We start from the raw sequence: 25,175 nt of genomic DNA, 5'->3' as shown, positions 1-25,175 counted from the left end.
AATCAAGATGGAAATGAACAAGGAAGTGGGGAGAAATAGTAAGATAAACAAGTAAGAGGAGAACACAAGTGTGGGAACACTGTCCAGAGAACCCTAGACAACTGGTGACAGGGAGTGGCCTATTTCCAAGTCTGGGGTGGTGAGTGGAGGCCACCAGGAATTAAAGGAACACCCCCTCAGATGAAGAAGGTGCCAGATGTCCCAAGTAATCAGTTGACAACAAAAGAAGGAAACAGGAATGAGCGTGCAGATCAAAGGTTTAAAGCAAGGGAACCCCAGATGGGGACACTGAGCTGAGAACATCAGACAACTGGATTGATAGCACAGGAAACTCTCCCCTACCCACAGAACAGTCAGCAGCAGTCCAAGCTTCCCAACACTGCCCCATCCTTGTGTGAAGAAGTATTTCCTCGCACAATGCACAGTCAAGCAATGGAACTCATTGCCAGGGGAAGTTGTGAAGGTCAAAACTATAACTGGGTTCAAAGAAGAATTAGATAAGTTCATGGAGTATAGGTCCATCCATGGCTATTAGCCAAGATGGTCAGGAACACATCCCATGCTGTGGATATCCCTAAGCCTCTGACTGCCAGATGCTGGGAGTGGATGACAGGGGACGGATCACTCAGTGATTGCCCTGTTCTGTTCATTCCCTCTGAAGAGTATGTCATCAGCACTATCGGAAGGCAGGATACTGGGTTAGATGGACCATTGGTCTGACCCAGTATGGCCATTCTTATGCCTTAACCCAGATGGGAGGGATCACTCAGAGGGGAGAGGGCTTTTCAGACTATATGGCCTAGTCAATCTTTGGCCTCTCTGTTGCCACTGCCATCTACCATCACTATCAATTGGTGACAGTATTTTGTGACGGGGACACCTGTCCTCTGGAAACTAGATGGAAACCCTAGATTTAGTTCACATACTGGAGACTACCAAACAGCCACTGATCTGATTCCTCACTCACTTGTGCATGCCCACTCTTTTTATGGCTATTATTGTAATTGATCTCGACTGCCATAACTACTGATGTTGCTAAGAAACTTTATCCTCCGATTGCTGCAGACCTGTAGTGTGATACAGTAACAAACTGTAATAAAAGCGATATCAGCCAGTACTGCACACAGGATTAAAAGCTGTTACTTCTGCACAGTTTGGCTGAGTTACAGATGCTGCGGGGAGACTAATTATGAATTTCTGATTGTCGGTATACTTAAATCTCAAACTTAACACTGCAGAGGTACAGTTTTAATGGATTGAATTGTACCTTAGAGTACATTGACACAGCAACAACAACAAAAAAATCCTGCCGCAGCGAGTCTCAGAGCTTGGGTTAACTACTCGGCCTTCTGGGAGTCACACTGTGGGGCTAAAAATAGCAGAGTAGATGTTCAGGCTCAGGCTAGAGCCTTGGGCTCGGGCTGGAGCCCAGGCTCTGAGACCTGATGTGACAGGTTGGATCACAGAAAACCCCTTGGGGCTGCCAACTGATGTGCCAAGACTACTTCTGCCCCTGCTTTCCTGCCCTGGCAGCTTGGGACTTCAGTGCCCTGCCTGGTCTGAGCCAGACCCGCTAGCCTGCTACAAATACAGACCCAGGTCTGAACCACGTCCCCTAACAGCTGTAGGCTTAATTGAAAGCAGCTTAAGAACTGTTCCTGTCTTTAACACTCAGATGCCCAACTCCCAATGGGGTCCAAACCCCAAATAAAGCCATTTTATCCTATATAAAACGTATGCAGGGTAAACTCATAAATTGTTCGCCCTCTATAACACTGATAGAGAGAGATCCACAGCTGTCCCCCCCCCCCAGGTATTAATATTTACTCTGGGTTAATTAATAAGTAAACAGTGATTTTATTAAATACAGAAAGTAGGATTTAAGTGGTTCCAAGTAATAGCAGACAGAACAAAGTAAATTACCAAACAAAATAAAATAAAACACGCAAGCCTATGCCTAATACAGTAAGAAAACTGAATACAGATAAAACCTCACCCTCAGAGGTGTTCCAGTAAGCTTCCTTTTACAGACTAGTCTCCTTCTAGTCTGGGTCCAGCAATCACTCACACCCCCTGTAGTTACTGTCCTTTGTTCCAGTTTCTCTCAGGTATCCTTGCGGATGGAGAGGCTATCTCTTGAGCCAGCTGAAGACCAAATGGAGGGGTCTCCCAGGGGTTTAAATAGACTTTCTCTTGTGGGTGGATACCCCTTCCTCCCCCTGTGTAGAATTCCAGCTACAAGATGGAGTTTTGGAGTCACATGGGCAAGTCATATGTCCACGCATGACTCAGAACTTACAGGTAGCAGCCATGGTTCACATGCCACCTTGAACGTCCTCAAGTAGACTTCTTATGTGGATTGCAGCATTCCAAGACCCATTGTTCGTTAAGTGTTTCTTGATTGGGCACTTAATTTGCACATTCCTTTCTCAAGAAGCTGACCAAAAGCTTTACTAAGGCTACTTAAAAATCAAGCAAGTACACAGCCAATATTCATAACTTCGAATAGAAAAATGACACATGCATACAAATAGGAGGAATAGATTCAGTAGATCATAACCTTTACAGAGATATGTTACATGGCATATGTAGCATAAAACATATTCCAGTTATGTCATATATACATTCATAAGCATATTTCCATAAAGCCTTAGGGGGTGCACTGTCACACTTGGGTCTTGGCTTCAGCCGAAGTCCGAAGATCTACACTGCTATATTTAGCCCCAAAGCACAGGCTGCTCAAGTCCAAGTCAGTTGACTGCGCTCTGGGACTCTCTGCTGCTGGACTTTTTGCTGTGTAGACGTACGATAAAGTACGTTAGTTGCAATTACTGCACCCTGGCCTCTCATTGATATGATAGCAGGGCCTAGAGGCAGAGACTGAAATCAGCCCCCCATTGTGCTAGGCCCTGTCCCTACCCTGAGGTGTATACAACCCAAATAGATAAGACAGACAAAGGGGAGGAGGAGGAGGAGAAAGGAAGAATTATCATCCCTGTTTTTCAGATGAGGAACTGAAGCACAAAGAAATGAAATGGCTCGATCGAGGTCACCCAGGAAAGCTGTGTAGAGCTGAGAATTAGCCTCAGATCTCCTGAATCCCACTCCAGTGCCTTACCCATTAGACCTTCCTTCCTCTTGCCTGAAGGATGGTTATGACACTCGTGCATGTTTATTAGAGCTGATTGATATTTTTTCCTCAAAATATTTTATTTGATGAAACGTGGCTTTTGACTAAAAATGTCACAGTACCTTTTCAGTGTGGCCACAATTTTCCATTTCTTTCATGAAAACCTGAAGCCAGAACCCATCCATTTTTAGTATCAGAGGGGTAGCCGTGTTAGTCTGAATCTGTAAAAAGCAACAGAGGTTCCTGTGGCACCTTTAAGACTAACAGAATTATTGGGAGCATAAGCTTTCATGGGTAAGAACCTCACTTCTTCAGATGCAAGTCATCTCTTGCATCTGAAGAAGTGAGGTTCTTACCCACGAAAGCTTATGCTCCCAATACTTCTGTTAGTCTTAAAGGTGCCAGAGGACCCTCTGTTGCTTCATCCATTTTTAGACAACTTGCTTTTCAATAAGACTCAGGCTCCTAAGTGCCTATGTCACTTTTGAAAACAAAACTTAGGCTCCTAAGTCAGTTAGGCATTGAAACACTGAGACCTAAAGGGAAAAGTCGATCTAAGCTACGCAATTTGAGTTCTGTGAATAGCGTAACTCAAATCGATGTAGCTTAGATCTACTTACCGTGGGGTCCACACTAGGCTGTGTCGACAGGAGACGCTCTCCCATCGACTCCTCTTCCTCTTCTCAATCTGGTGGAGTACCAGAGTCGACATCCAAGCTATCAGCGGTTGATTTAGCGGGTCTTCACTAGACCCACTAAATCGACCTCCGGTGGATTGATCACCACAGCATCGATCCTGGCTATAGTGTAGACAAGCCCTGAGTGGAGCAACACCTTTAAAACTCTGGGCTTCAGTCTCTCGCCCTCAGTTCCCCCTCTGTAACAGGAGGATAACAGCATTTCCCTATCTCGTAGTACATGAAAGACTGAGAGGTGCTCAGGTACTTTAGTAATAGGGACCAAATAAGTACTCAAGGTAGATGATTTTAAATGGGAGCTTGCAGCTAGTGTACATAGGGAAGTCATGATTAAACATGTATTAGCAGGGCAAGATCAACCCTGACAACAATCAGTTAACACGTCTCAAACCATGACTATTTTCCTACTCTAGACATAGCCTTGGAGAAGGAAGTATTGTATGCTAAGGCAGCTTTCTAAGGGCTTGCTCCTGCTCCATGTAAAGCAATGGCAAAACCCTCATTGCCTTCAGTAGGGTAGGATTAGGCCATAAATCCTCAGCTCTGACTAAAGAGAGTTAACCAAATATAAAGAGGTGTCATTGAGAGTCTCCGCCCAAGGAGAGTTTTCTCATATCCATGGGTGTAATGAGCTAAGACAGTTCTCTGTCATTTGTCTCCCCCTCCAGTATGGCAAGAAGAAGTTGAAATACCTACCTTACAACCACCAGCATGAGTACTTCTTCCTAGGTGAGTATGCTCCGGCCCCCTACACTTCCCTATATGGTGAGATAGAGGGGATGCATCTTTACCTTGCGGCTCCCTTTTGCCTCAGCAGAGCTATTCTTCACTTCCTAACTAATCCCTCCCTATCCAGGGCCCACTATCCCTTCCACAGCTTAATTGCAATAGAAGCAGGCACCTCATTTCCTCCGTGACATCATCATTGAGATCCATGGATCCTTATCACCACCAAAGAGGCTAAATAAAGTGAGGCAAGTGACTAAGTCTAGGAGGCAGCCCCCAGTAGATGAACATGTCAGCAGAAGTCCTGGGTTTGCTCATTGTTGGTCTAGAATCTTCCATACCAGAAGGTGAGCAGGACATGGAGGAAATGCCTCCTCTCTTTGCTGAGAGACAGTAGCAGAGATCTGGTTTCCCCTTCACAAGCTCTTGCCTCAACTCTTACTTTCAGGCCCCCAGCATGTCTGTTCACCTCATGTTACACACCTGTCTCCCTCATCTGCTGTCTTTTGTTTGCCTTTCAGTTTTCCCACCTCTCCTCATCCCCGTGTACTTCCAAATGCAAATCATCATGACCATGATCAGACGCAGGTTCTGGGCGGTGAGTGAAAGGTTGTCTCTGCTCTGTGTGTCAAACCGTGTCCCACGTGGATGGTGGAGAGAACCTTATCTGGGGAGGGAGAGAAGAGGCTTCTGTCCACTCTGTAAAGAGAGCTGGCTTAAGGAGGGGTGTTGGTGGGGGTGAGGGGAGGGTACGTTGCCTCTAATGCATTATCTCTTCTTTCTTTCCCTAGGACCTGGCCTGGGCCTTCAGTTATTACATGCGCTATTTCATCATGTACATTCCTTTCTATGGAGTTCTGGGATCCCTGTTTCTCCTCACCTTTGTCAGGTAGGAGACACTGCTCTCCCCTCCCTCCAGACATGGGCCCCACCCATCCCACGTGATGAGCGATGTCAAGCTAACTCATCTATGCCATGCAGTCCTCCCTCATTAATCAAGATTCTCTCCCCTCATCTACTCCAATCTGTGCTACATCACACTGCCTTGACTAGCTTCTCTTGCCTCAATCTCTGCCAGAAGATTTGATTTTGGTATTTAGTCTCTCTCATCATCAGGAAATCCCTAGTGGTGGTGACGGCAGGCAGAGATGGGAATCTCCATTCCCTCCTTCCTTCCTCACTCATCCCCACCCATGTAAAGCTCCCACACTGGGTCTAAGTCACCTGAGGAATTTTGGATGTGGTTCCTTCCAGAGCCCCTCCCAAGTCAGCTGGAAAGTAACTCAGGAATGAGGCATGGAGCTCCCTCCTTTAGGGACTGAATGTGCTGCCTCCACATTACGCCCAGCTCCTGCCCGCTCAGGGAGCGAGAAGTTAAATGCTGTCCCCCACGGGGATCCCCTGCATGTAGCATGCTTTGTTGGATGGTCCCTGACCCAGGCACTCACAGATCCTTCGTTTTACACCCTAGTACAGAGACAGTGCTATGACTGACTGGACTGATGTTCCAGACCATAGGATTGTATTGACATCTCCACCCTGGAAGCAGTGACTGTGACTGCTAGCTCATGTCCAAAGGCTGACCTGAATTTAGTTCCATTATTAGGGTCCTTAGAAAAATAATGTTTTAAAAGTAACAGAGGGTCCTGTGGCACCTTTAAGACTAACAGAAGTATTGGGTCTTAAAGGTGCCACAGGATCCTCTGTTACTTTTTACAGATTCAGACTAACACGGCTACCCCTCTAATGTTTTAAAAGAATTTTTGCAAAACTGTGTAAAAATCTTTACATTGTAGGATCGGAATTTCACCTCCCATGTTATTTTAATGGCTCTGATCATTAGTTAGGAAAAATTCCCATTGATATCAATGGGCTTTGGATCAGGCTCTTAGAGAAGCATGAACTTCAGAAGATTTCATTAAGTCATGATAAGCATCCATATGTTTAAAGGTTTAGCCAGCCTCTTCTGTGTCAAATCCAGTTGAAAATCTCACAGTGGCAGATGCTGTAGCTAGATTTCCAGTACTACTTTGTTTCGGTTGGATCACAAATGCAACAAGACCAGCTTTTCTCCCAGTAATGTGGTTAATGAAGCATCACCAAGTGTCCTTAAAATTGCTTATTTAAATGTAAGACAATCAGGAAAGAGTCCAAGGAGTTTTATAGATCAAACCAGCATTCTAATCAGTTATGAAATCTCTCCCTAGCTGCTCTCTCATTGGTCAGAGAAACCAGAATTCTTATACTGAGTTACCACTTCTACTCAGGCTGCAGATGCAAGCTCGGATAAAAGCATTTACTTTTGATGTGAGCCCAGGCATTTCTAGCCAGCAGGAAGACAGCAAGTTCAGATTGTTCTGATTAAGCTATTTGGCCCATATTACCCTTCAGTTGCTGGATTAAAACACCATGCGAAACAAATATGGTGTATAAAAACCTCTCTAGGCCAACATCAGGACCTTAGAAAAATTCTCAGATCCTTCTTCACTTGCACCACTCTCTTCTTTAATTTTGGGGTGACATTTTTGTTGGTGAAAGATGCTGGCTAGGCTAGACGAGTCTGGAGACTGAAGTCTTCTGTTTCTTCAAAGAAGAAGTTCAAAGTTCAGAACAAGGATAGCCCTGCCAAAGTCCCTCTCAACCCTGGCCTAGAGAATAGGCATAAAAAGAGAGTTCTGTTTCCATGGTCTATTCCAGTGGTCTGCAACCTTTTTACACACAAGATCACTTTCTGAATTTAAGTGCAACCCAGGATCTACCCCGCCCCTTCCCTGAAGCCCCGCCCCACTCACTCCATCCCTCCTCTCTCCGTCGCTTGCTCTCCCCTACCCTCACTCATGTTCACCGGGCTGGGGCAGGGGGTTGGGGTGTAGGAGAAGGTTTGGGGTGCAGGCGGGGGTATGGGGTGCTGGGTCCGGGAGGGAGTCGAGGGGAGGGCTCCCACCAGGCAGCACTTACCTTGGATGGCTCTGGGCGGCAGCGCAGCAGGGCTAAGGCAGGCTTCCTGCCTGCTCCAGCCCCATACTGCTCCCGGAAGCAGCCAGCATGCCCCGGCAGCCCCAGGGGGGGCACATGGTTCTGCACACTGCCCCTTCCTGCAGGCACCACCCACGCAGCTCCCATTGGCAGCAGTTCCCCATTCCCAGCCAATGGGAGCTTCGGGGGCAGTGCTTGCAGGCAGGAGCAGCGCGTGGAAACCCCTGCCCACCCCCACCTCCAGGGGCCACAGGCCAGGAGTGTGCTGGCCACTTCCGGGAGTGGTGCAGGGCCAGGGCAGGCAGGGAGCCTGCCTTAGCCCTGCTGTGCCGCTGGACTTTTAGCAACTGGAGATCACAATTGACTGGCAGAGGCTCCAGGATCAACCAGTCGATTGCAATCGACTGGTTTAGGACTTAGAATGGAAGAATCCCATGCACCACTACAGGCTGGGGACTGACTGGCTAAGCAGCACTACAGGCTGGGGACTGACTGGCTAAGCAGCAGTTCTGCCGAAAAGGACCTGGGGATTTCAGTGGATGAGAAGCTGGATATAAGTCAGCAGTGTGCCCTTGTTGCCAAGAAGGCTAACGACATATTGGGCGGCATTAGTAGGAGCACTGCCAACAGATAGAGGGAAGTGATTATTCCCCTCTATTTTTGCCCTGGTGAGGCCACATCTGGAGTATTGTGTCCAGTTTTGGGCCCCCCACTACAGAAAGGATGTGGACAAATTTGAGAGAGTCCAGTGGAGGGCAACGAAAATGATCAGGGGGCTGGGGCACATGATTTACGAGGAGAGGCTGAGGGAACTGGGCTTGTTTAGTCTGCAGAAGAGAAGAGTGAGGGGGGATTTGATAGCAGCCTTCAGCTACCTGAAGGGGGGTTCCAAAGAGGATGGAGCTCGGCTGTTCTCATTGGTGGCAGATGACAGAACAAGGAGCAATGGTCTCAAGTTGCAGTGAAGGAGGTCTAGGTTGGATATTAGGAAAGACAGGCAGGGGGAGGGATAGCTCAGTGGTTTGAGCATTGGCCTGCTAAACCCAGGATTGTGAGTTCAATTCTTGAGGGGGCCATTTAGGGAACTGGGGTTTAAAAAAAAAACTGTCTGGGGATTTGTCCTGCTTTGAGCAGCGGGTTGGACTAGATGATCTCCTGAGGTCTCTTACAACCCTATGATTCTATGGTTGGTGACCACTGGTCTATTCCATTCTTTATCTCTTTGCTAAGACTGACAGCCAGAAACCTAACAATGATTGGGGAGGAGGGTGTTGTGAGGAGAATACATGTCCACCAGGAAATTGAACAGATCAGAAAGGTTCATTCTGAGTGAGTGTTTCCTGGTCAGTTCTTATTTTATCCATACTGGTGGCCCATCCCTGTGTATCACAAACTAAGGGTTTTAGAGTGGTAGCCATGTTAGTCTGTATCAGCAAAAAGAACGAGGAGTACTTGCGGCACCTTAGAGATGAACAAATTTTTTTAGGCATAAGCTTTCATGGGCTAAAACCCACTTCATCGGATGCATGCAGTGGAAAATACAGTAGGAAGATATATATACACAGAGAACATGAAAAAATGGGTGTTGCCATACCAGCTCTAACGAGACTAATCAATTAATGCAGAACTGGAATTAATTTCCAAATTGGACACCATTAAATTAGGCTTGAATAAAGACTAGGAGTGGATGGGTCATTACACAAAGTAAAAACTATTTCCCCATGCTAATTTTTCCCCTACTGTTACTCACACCTTCTTGTCAACTGTTTGAAATGGGCCATCCTGATTATCACTACAAAAGTTTGGTTTCTCCTGCTGCTAATAGCCCACCTTAATTGATTATTCTTGTTAGAGTTGGTATGGCAACACCCATTTTTTCATGTTCTCTGTGTATATATATTTTCCTACTATATTTTCCACTGCATGCATCTGATTAAGTGGGTTTTAGCCCACGAAAGCTTATGCCCAAATAAATTTGTTAGTCTCTAAGATGCCACAAGTACTCCACAAACTAAGGGGTGAATCAAAGCTTGTAAAGGCAAAGTAGTGTGAAAGAGCAATCCCCCAGTGAGAATGAGAGATCAAGGGAGATAGCCACTAAGGGTAATACAGTAAGGTATCCTAATAATCATGTTAACACCTAGACCTAAAATGGAGCTCCAATGGAGCAGAGCTGATTCCTTCCATTGTCCAGATTCAGAAAGCTGCCTGCTCCCTCATCTTGGGAAATACTCCCCTAGAATCCTATGCCCCCTCTGTGTACAACATGGCTGCTGCCTGTACACCCCTCTCCCCACTCCCTTTGCTATCACTGTTGGCCTTACGTGCACTACCCTATATGAGGATGGCAAGCTGCACAGATTATATCCTGATCTGCGCTGTGAATGGTTATGCTTCCTTTTGAAGGTTTCTGGAGAGTCACTGGTTTGTGTGGGTCACACAGATGAACCATATTCCAATGGAAATTGACTGTGAGAAGCACAGAGACTGGCTCAGCGCTCAGGTAATGGCTGGGATATTAATGTCCCATAATAGGTTAGAAATTCACTTGCCCTTCAGAGAACAGCTGGATTATCATTGACTACCTGGCCCCAATGTTTAGTTTGAAAGCGTTCCTCATTCAGGTCTGGAGAAGTGCAAGGTTCAAGGGGCTTCACAACAACCCTCCTTCATAAGTGTATTGGCACACAGGTGTGTAAATCAGAAGTAACTCCATGGAATTCAATGGGCCAGATCCTCAGGTGTAAATCAGTTTAGCTTCTTTGACTTCAAGACCAGCTGAGGACATAGACTCACCAAACATATACAACCAGAGGAGGAGATACCATGCCTCTTACCTGCAGTGTTCTAAGATTAATTCAGCTCTCACTTGGCCTGCGTCTCCTCTCCATTATACTGGTGTAAATCAGAAATAGTTCCAATAACGTCAGTAGAAAGCGGGTGTAGCTGAGTTGAGTAGGAGATGGATTCTCCTACATCAAGTTACAGTATCTACTATCTACTGAGGCCCTCAAGGGATAGCTTTCAAAGTCTGGCAGTCACCATCTCTCTCTTGGGTCCAGATCCAGTAAACGCTTAAGCATTTGCTTAGCTTTAAGCATGTAAATAGTCCCACTGTAGTCCACTACTCATGTGTATGACGTGAAGCACATGCTTACCTGTTTTGTTGGATGGGGGATTTGGAGAAAGAACAGATCTGACACTGATGTGATTTTAAGCTGAGTTGTTTGGAAACACCTATTGCTCATGCAGTCACCATGCAGAATTCACTGCCACAGCTTAGCAAGGAAAAGAATGTAAGAGAATTTTAAGAAAGACTATGTAATTGTATGCTCACGAATCCCAATGGTAGCTATGCCAGCTAAGCAAATGTTCCCAGCCTGTTGAAACCTCATGCTTCAGGGTTCAGCTGATGACCTGTGTGCAGCTGGGAAGGTAATCTTCCTGTTCCCTCCCTTCCATCCCCTACCTCCCACAAAGTCGTAATATTACACAGCTGGCTGGATGTACAATGGCCTCTTGTTTTGCCTGGCTCTGACGCACTGGGTATAGGGTGTGTTGAAGGCAGGATACCAACTAGATGAAACTGAGGCAGTATGGCAACCCCTATGCAGTTCACTTTCCAAAACTTGAGAGAATCCCTGATCAAGCCTCTCTGGTGACAGAGACGTGGAATTGATGCCTTGCAGCCTTCTCTCCTTTCTAGGCTAGTGGAGCCATGCAAGAGGATGTGGTTATTCCCTAAGGAGTGGGGGAGTTGGTCACTCTTCTTTTAGTGCCCCCAGCCCTCTCTGTCAATCTGCCTCTGGTTCAGAAGGGATGGACGTCTCAGGAGCAATTTGCTATTGGAGATAGGGAGGTACTATTATGATAACTAAAAGAAGAACAGAGAGGGATCTAAACGAGTGGGAACACCCTGACATCAGCTCTGTTATCATGAAGGACAACCTGCAATGTGATGTGCTGCACATCTTGGAGCTAGGAGCCAGGAGCCGTTTCCAAGATAGGCTGAGACTATGAACACCCTAGTAGTTTAACTGGCCTGGCACCATTAGCCTCTTTTTCAGTTACCAAGGTGGTCTTCCTGGTCTCAAGCCCCAGGGTGCATCAGGGGAATATACAGTAGGTCAGCAGAGGCCAGATGGGATTGGTCTAGAGGAGTATAGGGAATACAGCTAGTGCAGGAGAAGATGCATAAGAGAATATTTCATCCAACAGCTTGGTAGTGCAGTAAGGTGCACACGACTGCTTGGTTTGAAGTACCTCCTCTGCCTTCTGCAGCATGCAAGAAGAGCCTGCTCCAATTGGTTTTAGGCCCAGGCTTCATTAAAATTCACTGTCGGCATCTTGTCTTTGCAGTTGGCAGCTACCTGTAATATCGAGCAGTCCTTTTTCAATGACTGGTTCACCGGGCACTTGAACTTCCAAATCGAGCACCAGTGAGTATGGGCCCAGGGGGATGGGAAGGAATCTTATGGACACAACCAGGTCACCACCTGGCCAGTCAGGGCAGGACTTGGGGGAGGGGTGCAAGCATTATGGGGCGGCAGTAAGCAGGGAAGGAAAAGGGACCTCAGGAACATCATGCATGAAATCAGAAGAAACAACTGCAGTCATCCTTTCATTTCACCACTAAACACAAATATCGTTCACCTGTTGCCACCAGCAAATTCCCCTTTCACCCTCACAATCTTAATTTAGAGTCTGATTCAGGACTCATTGATTAAAATGGCCATTAAATCAGGTCCTTGGGTTCATTTGGTTTGGAGTGTTTCTACTCACTTCAGTAATTCCCTCTGCCTCTTCCCAGCCTCTGATTTATGTAGCTTTAGTGCAACTGCATAGGATTATCTGCAGTTCTAGGTACCCTAGTTCAGCAAAGATGTCAAAAGATAAGATCAATTATGCAAAATGCTGTCCATGACAATACAAAAATTAGAGGAGAGGTCAGATGGAGTAAGCCTGAAGGACCCGGAAGTTGATTTAGGGAATGAAAGAGAACCTAACAGAGCTGCAGAGGATAATTCTTTATCTGTTTGTATGGTCTATGAACTTCCAGACAATTTAGCTTGTCAATAGACAATTAGTTGTTATCCAAAGGGAATGCAAGTCAAGTTGCAGTGGGGGAGGTTTAGGTTGGATATTAGGAAAAACGTTTTCACTAGGAGGGTGGTGAAGCACTGGAATGGGTTCCCTAGGGAGGTGGAGGAATCTCCATCCTTAGAGGTTTTTAAGGCCCGACTTGACAAAGCCCTGGCTGGGATGATTTAGTTGGGGATTGGTCCTGCTTTGAGCAGGGGGTTGGACTACATGACCTCCTGAGGTCTCTTCCAACCCTAATATTCTATGATTCTATGACAGCAATCTCAGTAGATCAAGTGAGATTGCCTCACTCCTTATTTTTCTAGCACTCCCTGTTTTCTAATCTGATCTTTCATTCTTTCTAAGTACGTTTTTGTTTTGGGGCATGACAGCAGGAATGGGAATCAATACATTCAATTTTCAAGAGCATTTCTTTAAAGGGGGTACTTCAAAGCTTGGATTTCTCCCTCTCGCTCTGTTCTGTCTGCCTGTTTTGCTTGGACAGAGGCAGTAATTAGCCCTAAGAGGAAGCAGAAAGTGTCTGTTCCCAGGGGTCTGTCGTTAGGTTTTTCTCAGGCTCTCTCTACTTCTTTATTCAAGCCTGTTTCCCATGATGCCACGACACAATTACTGCAAGATTGCCCCACTGGTGAAGTCATTGTGCACCAAGTACGGAGTCCACTATGAAGAGAAATCTCTCGGCAAGGCATTCATAGACATTGTTGGGTAAGGGGCCTTCAGTACTACTCATGGGTGTATGTAGCCTGTAGTGCCAGTGCCAGCCTTCCACTAATCTCTTGTCTATTTTAATATAAAAAGCTCTGTTTCATAGGTACCTGTGCCTAGAGCAGTGGCATTAGAGCTGTAAAATGTTTGTTTGGTGTAGGAGTGATAACCTTTTTGCACCAAACTAAAAAGCATCTGGATTTTTACTGTAGAAATGACATAGCTGCATTGACTTCAGTGGAGTAACAACCATTTCTGAGCCAGATCCCCAGTTGACGTAATGTCATAGAGAAGAAAAGGACAAAGCTATCTCAAAAACAGCAGGTTCCAGCTCTCTAACCCACAGACTCCTTCCACCCTGGTCCTCAAACAAGGAGAAATCAGGAGTGACTTGCTCAGTGATTACCAAGTCACCACTGAATTCCCCCAAGAGATGTTCACCCCTTTCTAGCACCTTTCGTACCATGCTATTCAGGTGGCTAGCCCTTTAAGTAGCTACGGGCCTAACGTAGCCATTTTGCACCTGACTCTTGCAGACAGCACCTTCCTATTGCTCAGCTGACATTCCCGAAGAAGTGGCACATCCTCAGGATGGGGGAAATAGGTGGACATTAAGACTAAAGGCCCAGATCTTGAGCCACACTGAGTCCTGTTTGTGCCCCTCCAGCAGCAAAGAGGCCACGTCAAAGCACACATATGCTCAGGATTTATGTGCTAAAGAAGCAGTTGAGGATTACTCCACCATTGCAGAATCCTCAGCTGGCAAAGAGTTAGCATCACTGGTTCTGTACCGCCTACTCTAACGGGGGCCTGTTGGGGGTGGGAGGGGATATGGAAACAGCATGCTGCCGTAACAGCCTCTAAGGAACCAATCTAAGCTGGCACAAGTTAGTGCAATCCTTAAAAGGATGGAAAAGTGGCAGCAAACCACCTTTGCTCTCCCCCCCTTGCCCTCAGATGCATCAAGTACTGCTCTGATGCACAGGGGGTTCTGCCAGATGTTTCTCAGGACAGTGACCACATGACTATAACATACAAATTCTCTGAAACCATGAAACATGGGTGTTGTCTGAATTGTAACTAGAAGGAGTTCCTGCTGCAGAACATATTGAGCTACTTTCTGGCACTTTGTATAAAGTCCTCCTACTACAAAGGGCAAGGTACATAACACTCTGTGGAAACCTCCGCACACGTGTGGCCCTCGTTTGGGAGAGTAAGAACCGACAGTCCTCTCAGTGGAATTCCCCCACATTCACACAGCATCACTTCCAGGCCATGCATGGCATCTCCAGCCACCTTGTCTCATTGAGAGGAATATTTGATCCATAATAGCCCAAATCTGTTGCATTCTCCATGTCTGATTGTCTTCAGAGAGCTGCTGTGGAAGGGAATTCTGTATGAGGGGTGATGCAGAGGAAGAAGGGGGGAATTCTTGTATGTGTGCAGCTTGTTCTGCATGGTTAGGCAGAGATAGTTCCAGTGTGTGGAGCTACAATTTGTTTTCTTTTGGGTCAGCTCCTCAGTGGGTGTAAATCAGTGTAATGCCCATGAAGTCTGTGGAGTTAATCTGATGGACACTACCTGAGGATTGTGCCCATTCTGTTTTAAGTCAAGTTGTGTATGGAGCGAGATAGGCACCTCGTCTCGCTTTATAGACCCAACGTTCGGGAAGGACTATTGACCTCCTGAGGAATGATGGTTGGTTTCAGAAGTGGGCAACTCCTTGCAGAATCTCTGTTCAGGTAGGCCTGTGAGTCCTGCTTCACTAATGCCTCTCTTCTCTTTCCATAGGTCCCTAAAGAAATCTGGACATCTCTGGTTGGATGCCTACCTCCATAAATGAAACTGCATCGTAGTGGGGAGGTGCGAGTGATGGGGGAAGGACCATGTGTTTTTGTTCTTTTGTTTTTTACTGTCAGATTTTCAGCCTATATCTGTGTGCACAGTTGGAGGGGAGTTTCCTGTCTTGTGAAATGCTACTGGGGGGTGGAGGGGGGGGAGGTTTAAGACACCTTTTTAAACCAGAGGGATTTTTAAATGTGTTTGGCACAGTCTTCAGAGGATGAGTTAAAAGATCCATTTCATACCACCCGGCTGGAAATTGACCAAGCTGAGTGGGGTTTTCTGTTTTGGAGGGGGAGGATGAGAGAGTGGGGTGGATAACCAGAAGAGCAATTTCTTCCCTCCCCTCCCTCTTCCTGAGCCATTCACTGCAGCCCTAGCCTCAACCCCACACACACACAGGCACTTGATTCATAAACATGATCAGGCCAGCATCAAAGAGCTTCTGCATCTGTTCCAATATTTACAATCCCAGAAACCCCAATCAGCTTACGTCCTTTTCCCCCTTCTGATGCTGGTGCAGAGGAACAACAGCCCAGGATTGGATTGTGTTTAAAAACAAAAAAAACCAAAAGCCTGTTTGATCACCCACAGAACGGCGAAGTCTCTTGGCTGCGCTGCCTGCTGCATCCTCCCTGGAGAATTGGGAGGCGCAGCTGTGAGCAGCAGGTGCTGCATTATTTAGTCTGTCTGCCTCGCTCAGAGCCCTGCTGTGGCTTTGTCTCTCGCTCAGCCTCTTTCTCTCTCTGAGCGCAGCGCTGTGAACTCCCGCATTAGCTTCGCTGGGACTCTACACAGGCACAAGTATCCAACTGCATGGGCCTCAGTGCTGGATCAGGCTCCGTGTGTGTTTTTACTGCTCACCCCTGTTTTCAGGGGTCTGCAACTCAGCTCTGGGCTGAAACAGCGAGAGGGATTTAACAATCACTTAGGTTTTCTTTCCATGTGGCCCATTAACACTGCTGAGATGTCTGCTAACTAATGATAATATTGATGCATATAACAAATTGACCTGACCATTGCAGATGCTTTATTGTGCTCTTTGTGCGGGAGGGGTTGCAGCTACTTAACACAAATACAGCAGAGAACCAAGCTACCCTGGTTTTACATTTGGTGTGAAACTTTCCATAGAGCACTGAAAAATGTCTTAAATTGTCTAGACCTATTTTCTGTCTGATAGACAGTTACCCAAGAACCATTAGTGGCTCTAGTGGAGAGTAGAGTTCAGTTGGTTCCGTGACACAGGGCCCAATCCAAAGCCAACTGGTAGCAATAGAAAGTTTGCCATAGACAGCAGTTGGCTTTACATTAGGCCCAGAGACTTTAATTTAATACAGTTGAAAGCAAGACAGATGTGACATTCCAGTAACATTAAGGGCCAAGGTTTCTAAAAAAAGGCCTCTAAACTTCTGCCCATCCCTCATTGCTTGTTCAAAACCCACATTTCCTTGTGCAAAATAGGTATTTAGTCATGCAGTTACCTAACAGCAAGTTTGCAAGCACATCATTAGGTCCCAATCCCACAACTGCATCTCCCCAAGCAGATCCTATCACCCAGATCAGGGCCGGCTCCAGGCACCAGCTTGGCAAGCAGGTGCTTGGGGCTGCCACTCCGGAGAGGGGCGGCACGTCCAGCTGTTCGGCGGCAATTCGGCGGACGGTCCCTCACTCCTGCTCGGAGCGAAGGACCTTCCGCCGAATTGCCGCCGCAGATCACGATCGCGGCTTTCTTTTTTTTTTTTTTTGGCTGCCTGGGGCGGCCAAAACCCTGGAGCCGGCCCTGACCTAGATGGTGCTCCACTAAAATCAACAGGGCTCTGCCTGCCTGGAGGCAGCTGCAGGACTGGGGCTTGACACTTGAGAAAGTTTAACCCGCTTTAGAAAATGTCTCACTGAAGATCAGATTTTACTGCACTAAAGCCAGGAAATTCATAGTGGACATTGTAATTTAACCAATCCACTGATGCCTGAAGTTTGTAGGGGACTCTAAATAGTTGGGTGATTATACACACCCTGTTGATTGCAATACTTAAATATCACCACAGGTGGTTAGAATGAAGTTTTATTGTCCTGGTGGTGTTTCAGTTTCAACCAGACCTTGAACACCTTTTATATTGCAGTCCCTGGGGTTCCAATCTCTAATAGCATAATTAATAGTATCCTTCTGTATTTTGTAATCTTTTTGAACAAGGTAGTAATGAGTTAGCATGGGATTGTGGAAAACACCATTGAAACTGCCTTAATCTCAGTCTCTTTTTGATTCAATGAATGTATTTCACTTTCTCTGCTCCAGGAGGGATAAGCACAAACATACTGCAGCACCTGCTTTGCAGTCTTCCAAACAGGCAGCTCGCTTTTCGAGAAGGTTCAGGTTCTTTGCTCCTCCAGTTCTTGTTTCCATAACAAACTCTGAGTTTGGCTGCTGCTTCCTCTGGGCTCTGGCCCCTTTCTCTTTGCTGTCTGTCTTGTTGGAATGTTGTCCATTTGCATGGTAAACGTCCAGAGGAATCTCAGGAGAGTGGTGACCGTCCCAATAGACCCATCCCAAACCAGTAGCCTTATTCTAGTCATGTGCTTTTGTAGTTGTCATTGATCAGCTTACTGGAGGGACTCGTGTTTTATTAAAAGAATAATGCAATTCCAGTAGGGCACCCTGCATTGCCAATGCTTGGGAGATGGCAGCTATCACTACTGACAGCTGTAGAACCTCGGAACATTCTAGAAGAGCAATAGGGCTGGGCACCATGCAGAAGGAAGGGCCAGTCCTTAAACAGAACAATTGTTTCATTTGTCCTGAGCAACAACAAACAAAATCATAAAGGGAACAAGTAGGGACAGGCAAGTGCCTGATATTGGCTCTTCCCTCTCACCCAGGCGAGCTGGGTGCTTTAGATCAAACTATAGAAACATTCTTGTTCATGGAAAACTCTGAGTCACTAAGACCTGCAAAATAAAAACTATGCCATTATATAGTTGGGAGAGATTTGAGTGACGTATTGTTACGTCTACTGGGAGATGAAAGTCCTCTCTCTACAGAGGATCAAGTCACTGACTCCACCATAACTTGCAGGTGTGTTTATCTTACTTTATGTATTAATGTAACCTATGCCTGCTGAGTGTGGTGCTCTAGTGGCAACTAAACCACCTAGAGATTAATGAGTCTGCTACAGCATTGGGTAAGAGGCATGTGGCTTTTAGCTCATGCAATACAGGTTCATGCATTTAACTCCAGAGGTCCCAAGTTCAGTGCTGACAACTGGGGTCTGTTAGTGTCACACTAACATGCAAACCCAATGCTCTTATGAAAACTGTATGTGTTGGGAACAATGTCAGCTGTATCTGTCAATTTTGCCTCTGGGGCCAGTCCCACTTAATCACCTTCCCAAATGAGCAGTGTTCTTCTCAAAACTTCCCTCTTTCGCTGGAACTGAGGCCTCTTTTCTCTCCTTCCTCCAACTCCAGACAGTCTTTTATTTAGACAAAGGTGTGTCCAGATGCAGCAACTCAGTAGAGTGACAAGGTCTCCATTTATACATTGGAGTAAGTCAGGCTGAGCCCTGGTGTAAAGGGATGAATCAGGCTCACTGTATTCAGAGAAGTGAAAAACTTTCATGATGAAATTTGAAATTCTAGTCAACTAGCCTGAAAGGTGCAGAGCAGTTTGCAACCTGGGGCAGCAGAGAGAGATCCTGGCTTTATTGAAGGCTTTGGAATGAAAGCCAAGAACCACTGAAGTGGCCTTGCATGGCTTTGGTCCCAAACCAGCCTAAACTCTGCAATTTTAGCTGAATTTGACTTTGTGTTTGTAGGTTTGAACTTGACACACAAAGTGAAATTCAGGGGTGCAAACATGGAAACTTAAAACCTAGTTTGCCCAAATCCCCAGAGAACAGCAATCAACGAGTTCCCCTCCCAGAGCGAGCAGGGAAAAATCTATAATGTTTTCTCTCTTTTGATTATTTATTGCTTTTGAATGAGATACAAGCACACAACAAACTCTAGGACATGCAGGGAGCCTGTTGGGGCTTTTAGGAAACAAGCCTGAGCCATGCCATGGGTGACTTGGCCTTTGGCAGCATGCAGGCCATTTCCAGAGGCTGTGGGTTGGAGGTAAGCAGCTTGTTTCAGACAGGACGATTGAATGGGTAGACCTGAAGGAACAATCTTTGCTTCCCTCCAGTTAGCAAGGGGCGGTGTGGAACATTGAGGCTAGAAGGTTCCTTGGCAGTTGGGATTGGCAGTTGGAGGGGGAAGGAGTTACCTGCTGAAAGTGGGGCAGGAGCCCTGGGCGGAGAGATGGGGAGTACAGGTGGGAAAGGGGAGGTCGTAGGGAGCTGGGGGATGTGTGAGGGGAACAGGGTCAGGGATGTGAGCATGAGGCAGAAAAGAAATCAGCAGGGGAAAGAGGACGAGGAGAGAGGAAACCAGGCTGAGATCAACTGTCCCGCATTCTCTCTCATGTCATCGTTACCTGATGAGATAATGGCTTCAAGGCAGGATTGTGGCTAGCCCTGCATGGGTGCACGAGGAGGGAGGACACCAGCTCAAGGAGCGCTCCCTTTCACAAGGAAGGAGAAGGCTCACTCCCAGTCCTTGATCTCCCTGAGTAAAGACTGGGTGCGTCTAATGCAAGTAGCAATACTAGACAACCCAAAGAGTTGGGTTTTGGACCCATCCTACTCCCACCTAGTTAGCAGAACAGGGCCAGTGCGGGGGAGGGGGAAGAAAACACACACTGCACCCTTTAAAGGGGTGTTTCAGTTCTCTCTGAAGTGTGCACTTCTCTAGCACTCTGGGAGACATGCTGGGTGAGCCAGCTAGGAAATCTCCTAAAAGCTGTGGGGTAGATCCTCAGCGGGTGTAAATCTTGCCACTCCATTGCTGTCAATAGATTCGTGTACCATGGATAACACCGTCCACACACATCAATAGAAGTCTGTGTCAAAATGCCTCCTTTCTGTAACAAGCTGCTATACATCAGCCATAGCCTCTTCCAACAGATACTTTTCTAAAAGCCACCCTAACAGAGCCCTAAAATATAGTGTGTGTCTAGAGGTAGTTAAAAAAAAAGCATCAATTCAAAAATCATCATAGAAAAGCTCCTGATTGTATCATTCTTCAATAAATATTTCAGTAAATCAAAGGAACTATTTTTTCTAGTGTATCTTCTTCTCAATAAATTCATAACTGTTGACTATAAAACCGTTTAATGTGGTTTATTCACTCACATTCAAAGTAATTGCTGTCCATAGTGAAACCTGTTGATGTATATGCTTCTCGGGCAGCTGCAGATGTACAAACAAACTGAAGGCATGCAACAAGGAAGAGCTATCTAACCTAATTAGGGCATTTTTAGGACACCCATCGCTGTATTATCTGAACACCAGGACAGCACACCATTCCTTATGTCTGGAGTTGTGTCAAGGATGTGTGTTTAAATCCAGTACTAGCTGGGTTTGGGGTGGGATTTAAGGCTTGTTCAGCCAGGGGGGTAATGGCACTATGGGGTGTGATTTCTAAAGCACTGTGTTGCATGTTAATTGATTTGTATATACCCTGCTGGTGCACATTAAAGTTTCCCCGTGCGCTTTTATATAATGCTCTTTCAGTATGACTTGTGTAGACTTGTGTGATTTAAGGCTGAATCTGGTACATGGTTCAGGATCCGTTTTGTTAGTGCTGTTCTTTTTGACTGCTTCCAATTCCAAATCAGAGATGAAGCAGCTTTTTCCTGTTTTGAATCCCCAAACCAGACCCCCAAGCCATAAGAACAGCTGAAGTCCAGACCTGCCTGGGCCTCAGAGGGATTAGGATTTAAAGTTCCAGTTGTGGCTGTCTGCTTATTACAAATTACCACTTTCTAACTAGCCATATTTAGCAGACATGACTTTTGTGAATGTCTCTGGGGAACCCTCTGTGTTCTATGATAGCCCCAGCCTCTCGCTTTGTGGGGATGAGTTGGTGTGGTGACTATTTAAGCCATTGAAAATAGACATCTCGGCATGCTTTTGTATTAGAGGGTGTAAACCTTCAAGAGCAGGAGAGTTCCTTCGTCTGTGAATGAACTTGGAGCCACAAAATAGTCTTATGTTCTTAATACAGAAGAAACTATGACAGCCCCTGTCGACAGCCACTCCAGCCCTGCAACAGTCCCTTCTTCTTGAGACTTGGTCCTCCAGCTGAGCCACATTGTACTCCCACCATTTTGAGGGTAATAGAATGTCCAACAAACAACAGTCCAATGTCCTTACACAATGTCTTTGGACCTGACTCTGGCCCCCACAGTTCTCACACTCTTCTCTCAGGGATCTCAATCATCCTTGTACCTTTCTCAGGGGCTTCATGCTGCATTACCAGGCCCTCCCACTGCACTGGGTTCCAGGCCAGGGACCTTAGGACAGACCATCAAGGTTCACCGCCAAACTCCTTGCTGCCACCTTCCTGGACTTCTTCCTACCAACAGGTCTCTCCTACAGCCCTCTAAGTTCACCCTTCTTTCAGAGCAAGGACTCAAATGTCTTTTCCCTGAACTCCCCCAATAAACCTCAAACCAAAAGTATAAACTTAAACCAATGTCTGCCCTCCTCAGGCTTGACCTTTCATACCTCTGTTCCTTTTGCTCTGTTCCTCCATCGAACATGTTGCAAGGCTCTCTTCCTGGAAGCCCAGCCCCTACCCTTTTATCACAACCAGACCCAGTTCCATCCCAAGTGGCTGCTCCGTGTCTCTTCTGGCCTCCTGCTAGATTTTGCTACAAAGGAGAGGATCCCAGGGTCAACTCTCCCCCTAGGAAAAAAATTCTGTTCGCGTCAAAAGCTTGATCCTGCACCACTTAAGTCAATGGGACTTTTGCCACTCACTTCAATACGAGCAGGATCAAGCCTGTAGACAGCAGCATGATGTGGTGATTCAGAGTTCTCACCATGGAACCTCAGAAAGTCTCCCTGCAGTCTCTTTTTGGAATGCAGTTCCACTATGTTTGGGCTTCTTTTGGGTAGGGGAAGGTGGTCCCTGCATGTAAACTTCCTGAAGGCAGCCCAATCTGAAGCACTTTCTTGAATAGTTTCTAGGCTGGCTATGGACAAAGAGGGGATGTCACAGAAGCACCCTTTTGCTCAAATCTCTGCTTTCATCACAAAGCAAACTGGAGATTGTGTGCAGCTTCCCACATGGCACAATCCTGGGACGTGCTCCCCTCCCTTGAAATTAATGGGAAGTGAAGATTCTCAACCAGGATCAGGACCATAAGGGCAATGATGAATGTGTCAGGTAGGAAGGAGGTTATTGAAGAGAAAGCTCCTGTTTGCACACATGTACTATACATTTTCTCTTTGCACAAATCCACCAGAGACATGATTGGTTGGTAGATTCATCATGAGTATGATTATCATGTTAATAATTTTCACCCCGGGGCTGAAGCCCAAGTTGGCCCCCCCCACCTCAGGTGATGGGCTTGAGCTTTGGCCCCCTGGCCGGGGCAGAAGGGCTCTAGTGGGCTCAGGCTTCGGTTCCCCTTGCTGGGGGTCATGTCGTAATTTTTGTTGTCAGAAGGGAGTCACGGTGCAATGAAGTTTGAGAACCTCTGGCTTAATCTGAAGTACAAACAAGGCCTTAAATATTCAGGATGTCATGGGGGCTCTGGGTCTATCAGGGAGACAGATAAACTTGATTGGGGGATCTTGACCCTTTTTCTTCCGGGCTACACAAGCCTTGCCAGAGGCATCATTCCCAGAACAGTGTAGGTCACTGTGAGATTTATCAGCTGGATGCAGAGTTAACATTTAATCTTCTCTAATCACTTACACTTAGAGTAATTGCATGTGAGTGGAGTCCTAGTTTCAAAGGATGCAACTGTGACGGGTTGGACCCCTTGGGAAGCCACCGGATGTGCTGAAATACCGCTAAGTCTATCTGTTCTGCCAGCCTGGGCCCCCTTTCACCTGTCTTGCTGAGCCAGGTTCTTAAAACCGCATCTAACACATACAAGCAGGGCCACAGCCAGCTGCAAATCAGCTCTCGGGGGAGGGATAGCTCAGTGGTTTGAGCATTGGCCTGCTAAACCCAGGGTTGTGAGCTCAATCCTTGAGGGGGCCATTTAGGGAACTGGGGAAAAAATCTGTCTGGGGATTAGCCCTGCTTTAAGCAGGGGGTTGGACTAGATGACCTCCTGAGGTCCCTTCCAACCCTGATATTCTATGATAACCTTTCCAATGATATCTTGCATAAAGTACATCTCAGTTGTGTCATATTCATCATAAGCATATTTTCATAAGGAATATGGAATGTAATGTCACAGCAACCAGATCACTGCACTCTTGTCAGGACTCCATGATTCCTGTCTCCCTTTTGTGACCATCCCACATAAAGCAGTGATCATCCCATATGAAGCATACCAAGTGCATTTCATTTATTAGCCTGTGATTTTCTGTCTTTATCACAGCCATAGGCACAAAGCAATTACACCTATGTTCATGGTTCTGTTGCAAAGGGTGCCATCTAACCTTTGGGCTTAACCCAAAGCTCAGTGAAATTAGTGGGAATCTTTTCATTGATTTCAATGGGTATTGGAACAGGCCCTTTGACTGGACACAGGTAGTTTAGTTGCCTTTCCATCAGGACTCAGGCTAGAGGCTTCAGGAATCCTGTCACCCTGCTGTATCAAAGGCCTGGTCTACACTACGACTTTAATTCGGATTTAGCTGCGTTAATCTGAATTAATCCTTAACCCGTCCACACAACGGAGCCAGTTACTTCGAATTAAAGGGCGCTTAAAATCGATTTCTGTACTCCACCCCGACGAGCGGAGTAGCACCAAAATCGATTTTGTAAATTCGAATTAGGGGTAGTGTGGCCGCACACCACCGAATTAATGTGGTTAAAATTAATGGGGTAGTGTGGCCGCACACCACCAAATTAATGTGGTTAAAAACCGAATTAATGTGCTTAGTGTGGCCGCGCACAATCGAATTTATACAATCTGTTTCCCAAATTCGAATTATCTAAATTCGAATTAATCTCGTAGTGTAGACGTACCCATACAGTGTCCCCACACCAAATAAATATATTTCTCTCCAGTGGAAGAACTCATCCATGACTTCACTATCTGCAAATAATCAAGGATGCAAGCTTATAATCAGCAAGTATTTGCTCATCCATTTGTAATCATAAATGAACATGAACTGGACTAAAATCAATTTATTTTTAAACTTGAGCAAATTCTTGGGTTGGTTTGGTTTTTTTTTTTAACTGAATTCACCTAATTCTTCCCAGTCCAGTTCTGTTGTACACACATTAAGGAGAATGTTTGTTTGTTTTTAAATGGAGAGGATTCAGAGAAGAGCTACAAGAATGATTGAATTCTGGAAAATATGACTTACAATGAGAGAATCACTCTTTTTAGGTTATCACAGAGAAGGTTAAGAGGAGACTTGACCATGGTCTATACTTATGCACACAGCGAGAAAATTTCTGAGAGCAGAGGTCTCTTTATTCTAGCAGGCAAAGACATAATGAGATGCAGTGGCTGCAAGCTGATGCTAGAAAAATTCCAACAAGAAATAAAATGCACATTTTGAAAAGTGAGAGCAATCAACCATTGCCAAGGGATGTCTTTAAAGGATATGACAACATAGTTCAACCACAAATTACTGGGCTTGCTGCATGAATTACTGGATGAGTATCTATGGCCTCGGTTATGCAAGAGGCCAGGCTGGATGATCATAACATTCCTTTTTGGCCTTAAAATCTATGAACCTGTGAATATACCTGTGTCACCCAGTCCACCAAACCAAACCAGAAATGATAACTGGGGCATAAAGCATCACTCGAGATGCATGTTCAGACATAACCAAAGATGCACATGAATTTTCAATTGGTCATAAATGGGTACTGAAATTGATTGAGGCAGACATGTAGGCAAAGACATTCCAAAAATGGAACTCTAAAGTTAACCTCTAAAATACATGATCTGATTTTCAAAAGTGCTGAGCACCCAG

General features: G+C 46.0%; 1 protein-coding gene across 1 annotated transcript in view; it reads left to right on the top strand.

The window, feature by feature from the left end:
* Positions 1–16,173, top strand: part of FADS2 (fatty acid desaturase 2) — a 38,195-nt gene extending 22,022 nt beyond the window's left edge. Inside the window, exons 6-12 of the mRNA XM_024197971.2 lie at positions 4,497–4,557; positions 5,076–5,152; positions 5,346–5,443; positions 9,937–10,033; positions 11,890–11,969; positions 13,213–13,338; positions 15,130–16,173. Coding sequence (XP_024053739.1) covers positions 4,497–4,557; positions 5,076–5,152; positions 5,346–5,443; positions 9,937–10,033; positions 11,890–11,969; positions 13,213–13,338; positions 15,130–15,181 — 591 coding nt within the window. The 3' untranslated portion in view covers positions 15,182–16,173. The remainder of the gene's footprint in view (positions 1–4,496; positions 4,558–5,075; positions 5,153–5,345; positions 5,444–9,936; positions 10,034–11,889; positions 11,970–13,212; positions 13,339–15,129) is intronic.
* The last annotated feature ends 9,002 nt before the right edge of the window (positions 16,174–25,175 follow it).

The sequence above is a fragment of the Terrapene carolina genome, unplaced genomic scaffold (assembly GCF_002925995.2).
Source record: "Terrapene carolina triunguis isolate 2854851 unplaced genomic scaffold, T_m_triunguis-2.0 Scaffold90, whole genome shotgun sequence".
Lineage (NCBI taxonomy): Eukaryota > Metazoa > Chordata > Testudines > Emydidae > Terrapene > Terrapene triunguis.
The sequence above is the reverse complement of the archived record's forward strand: the minus strand, read 5'-3'. Positions and strand labels throughout refer to the sequence as shown.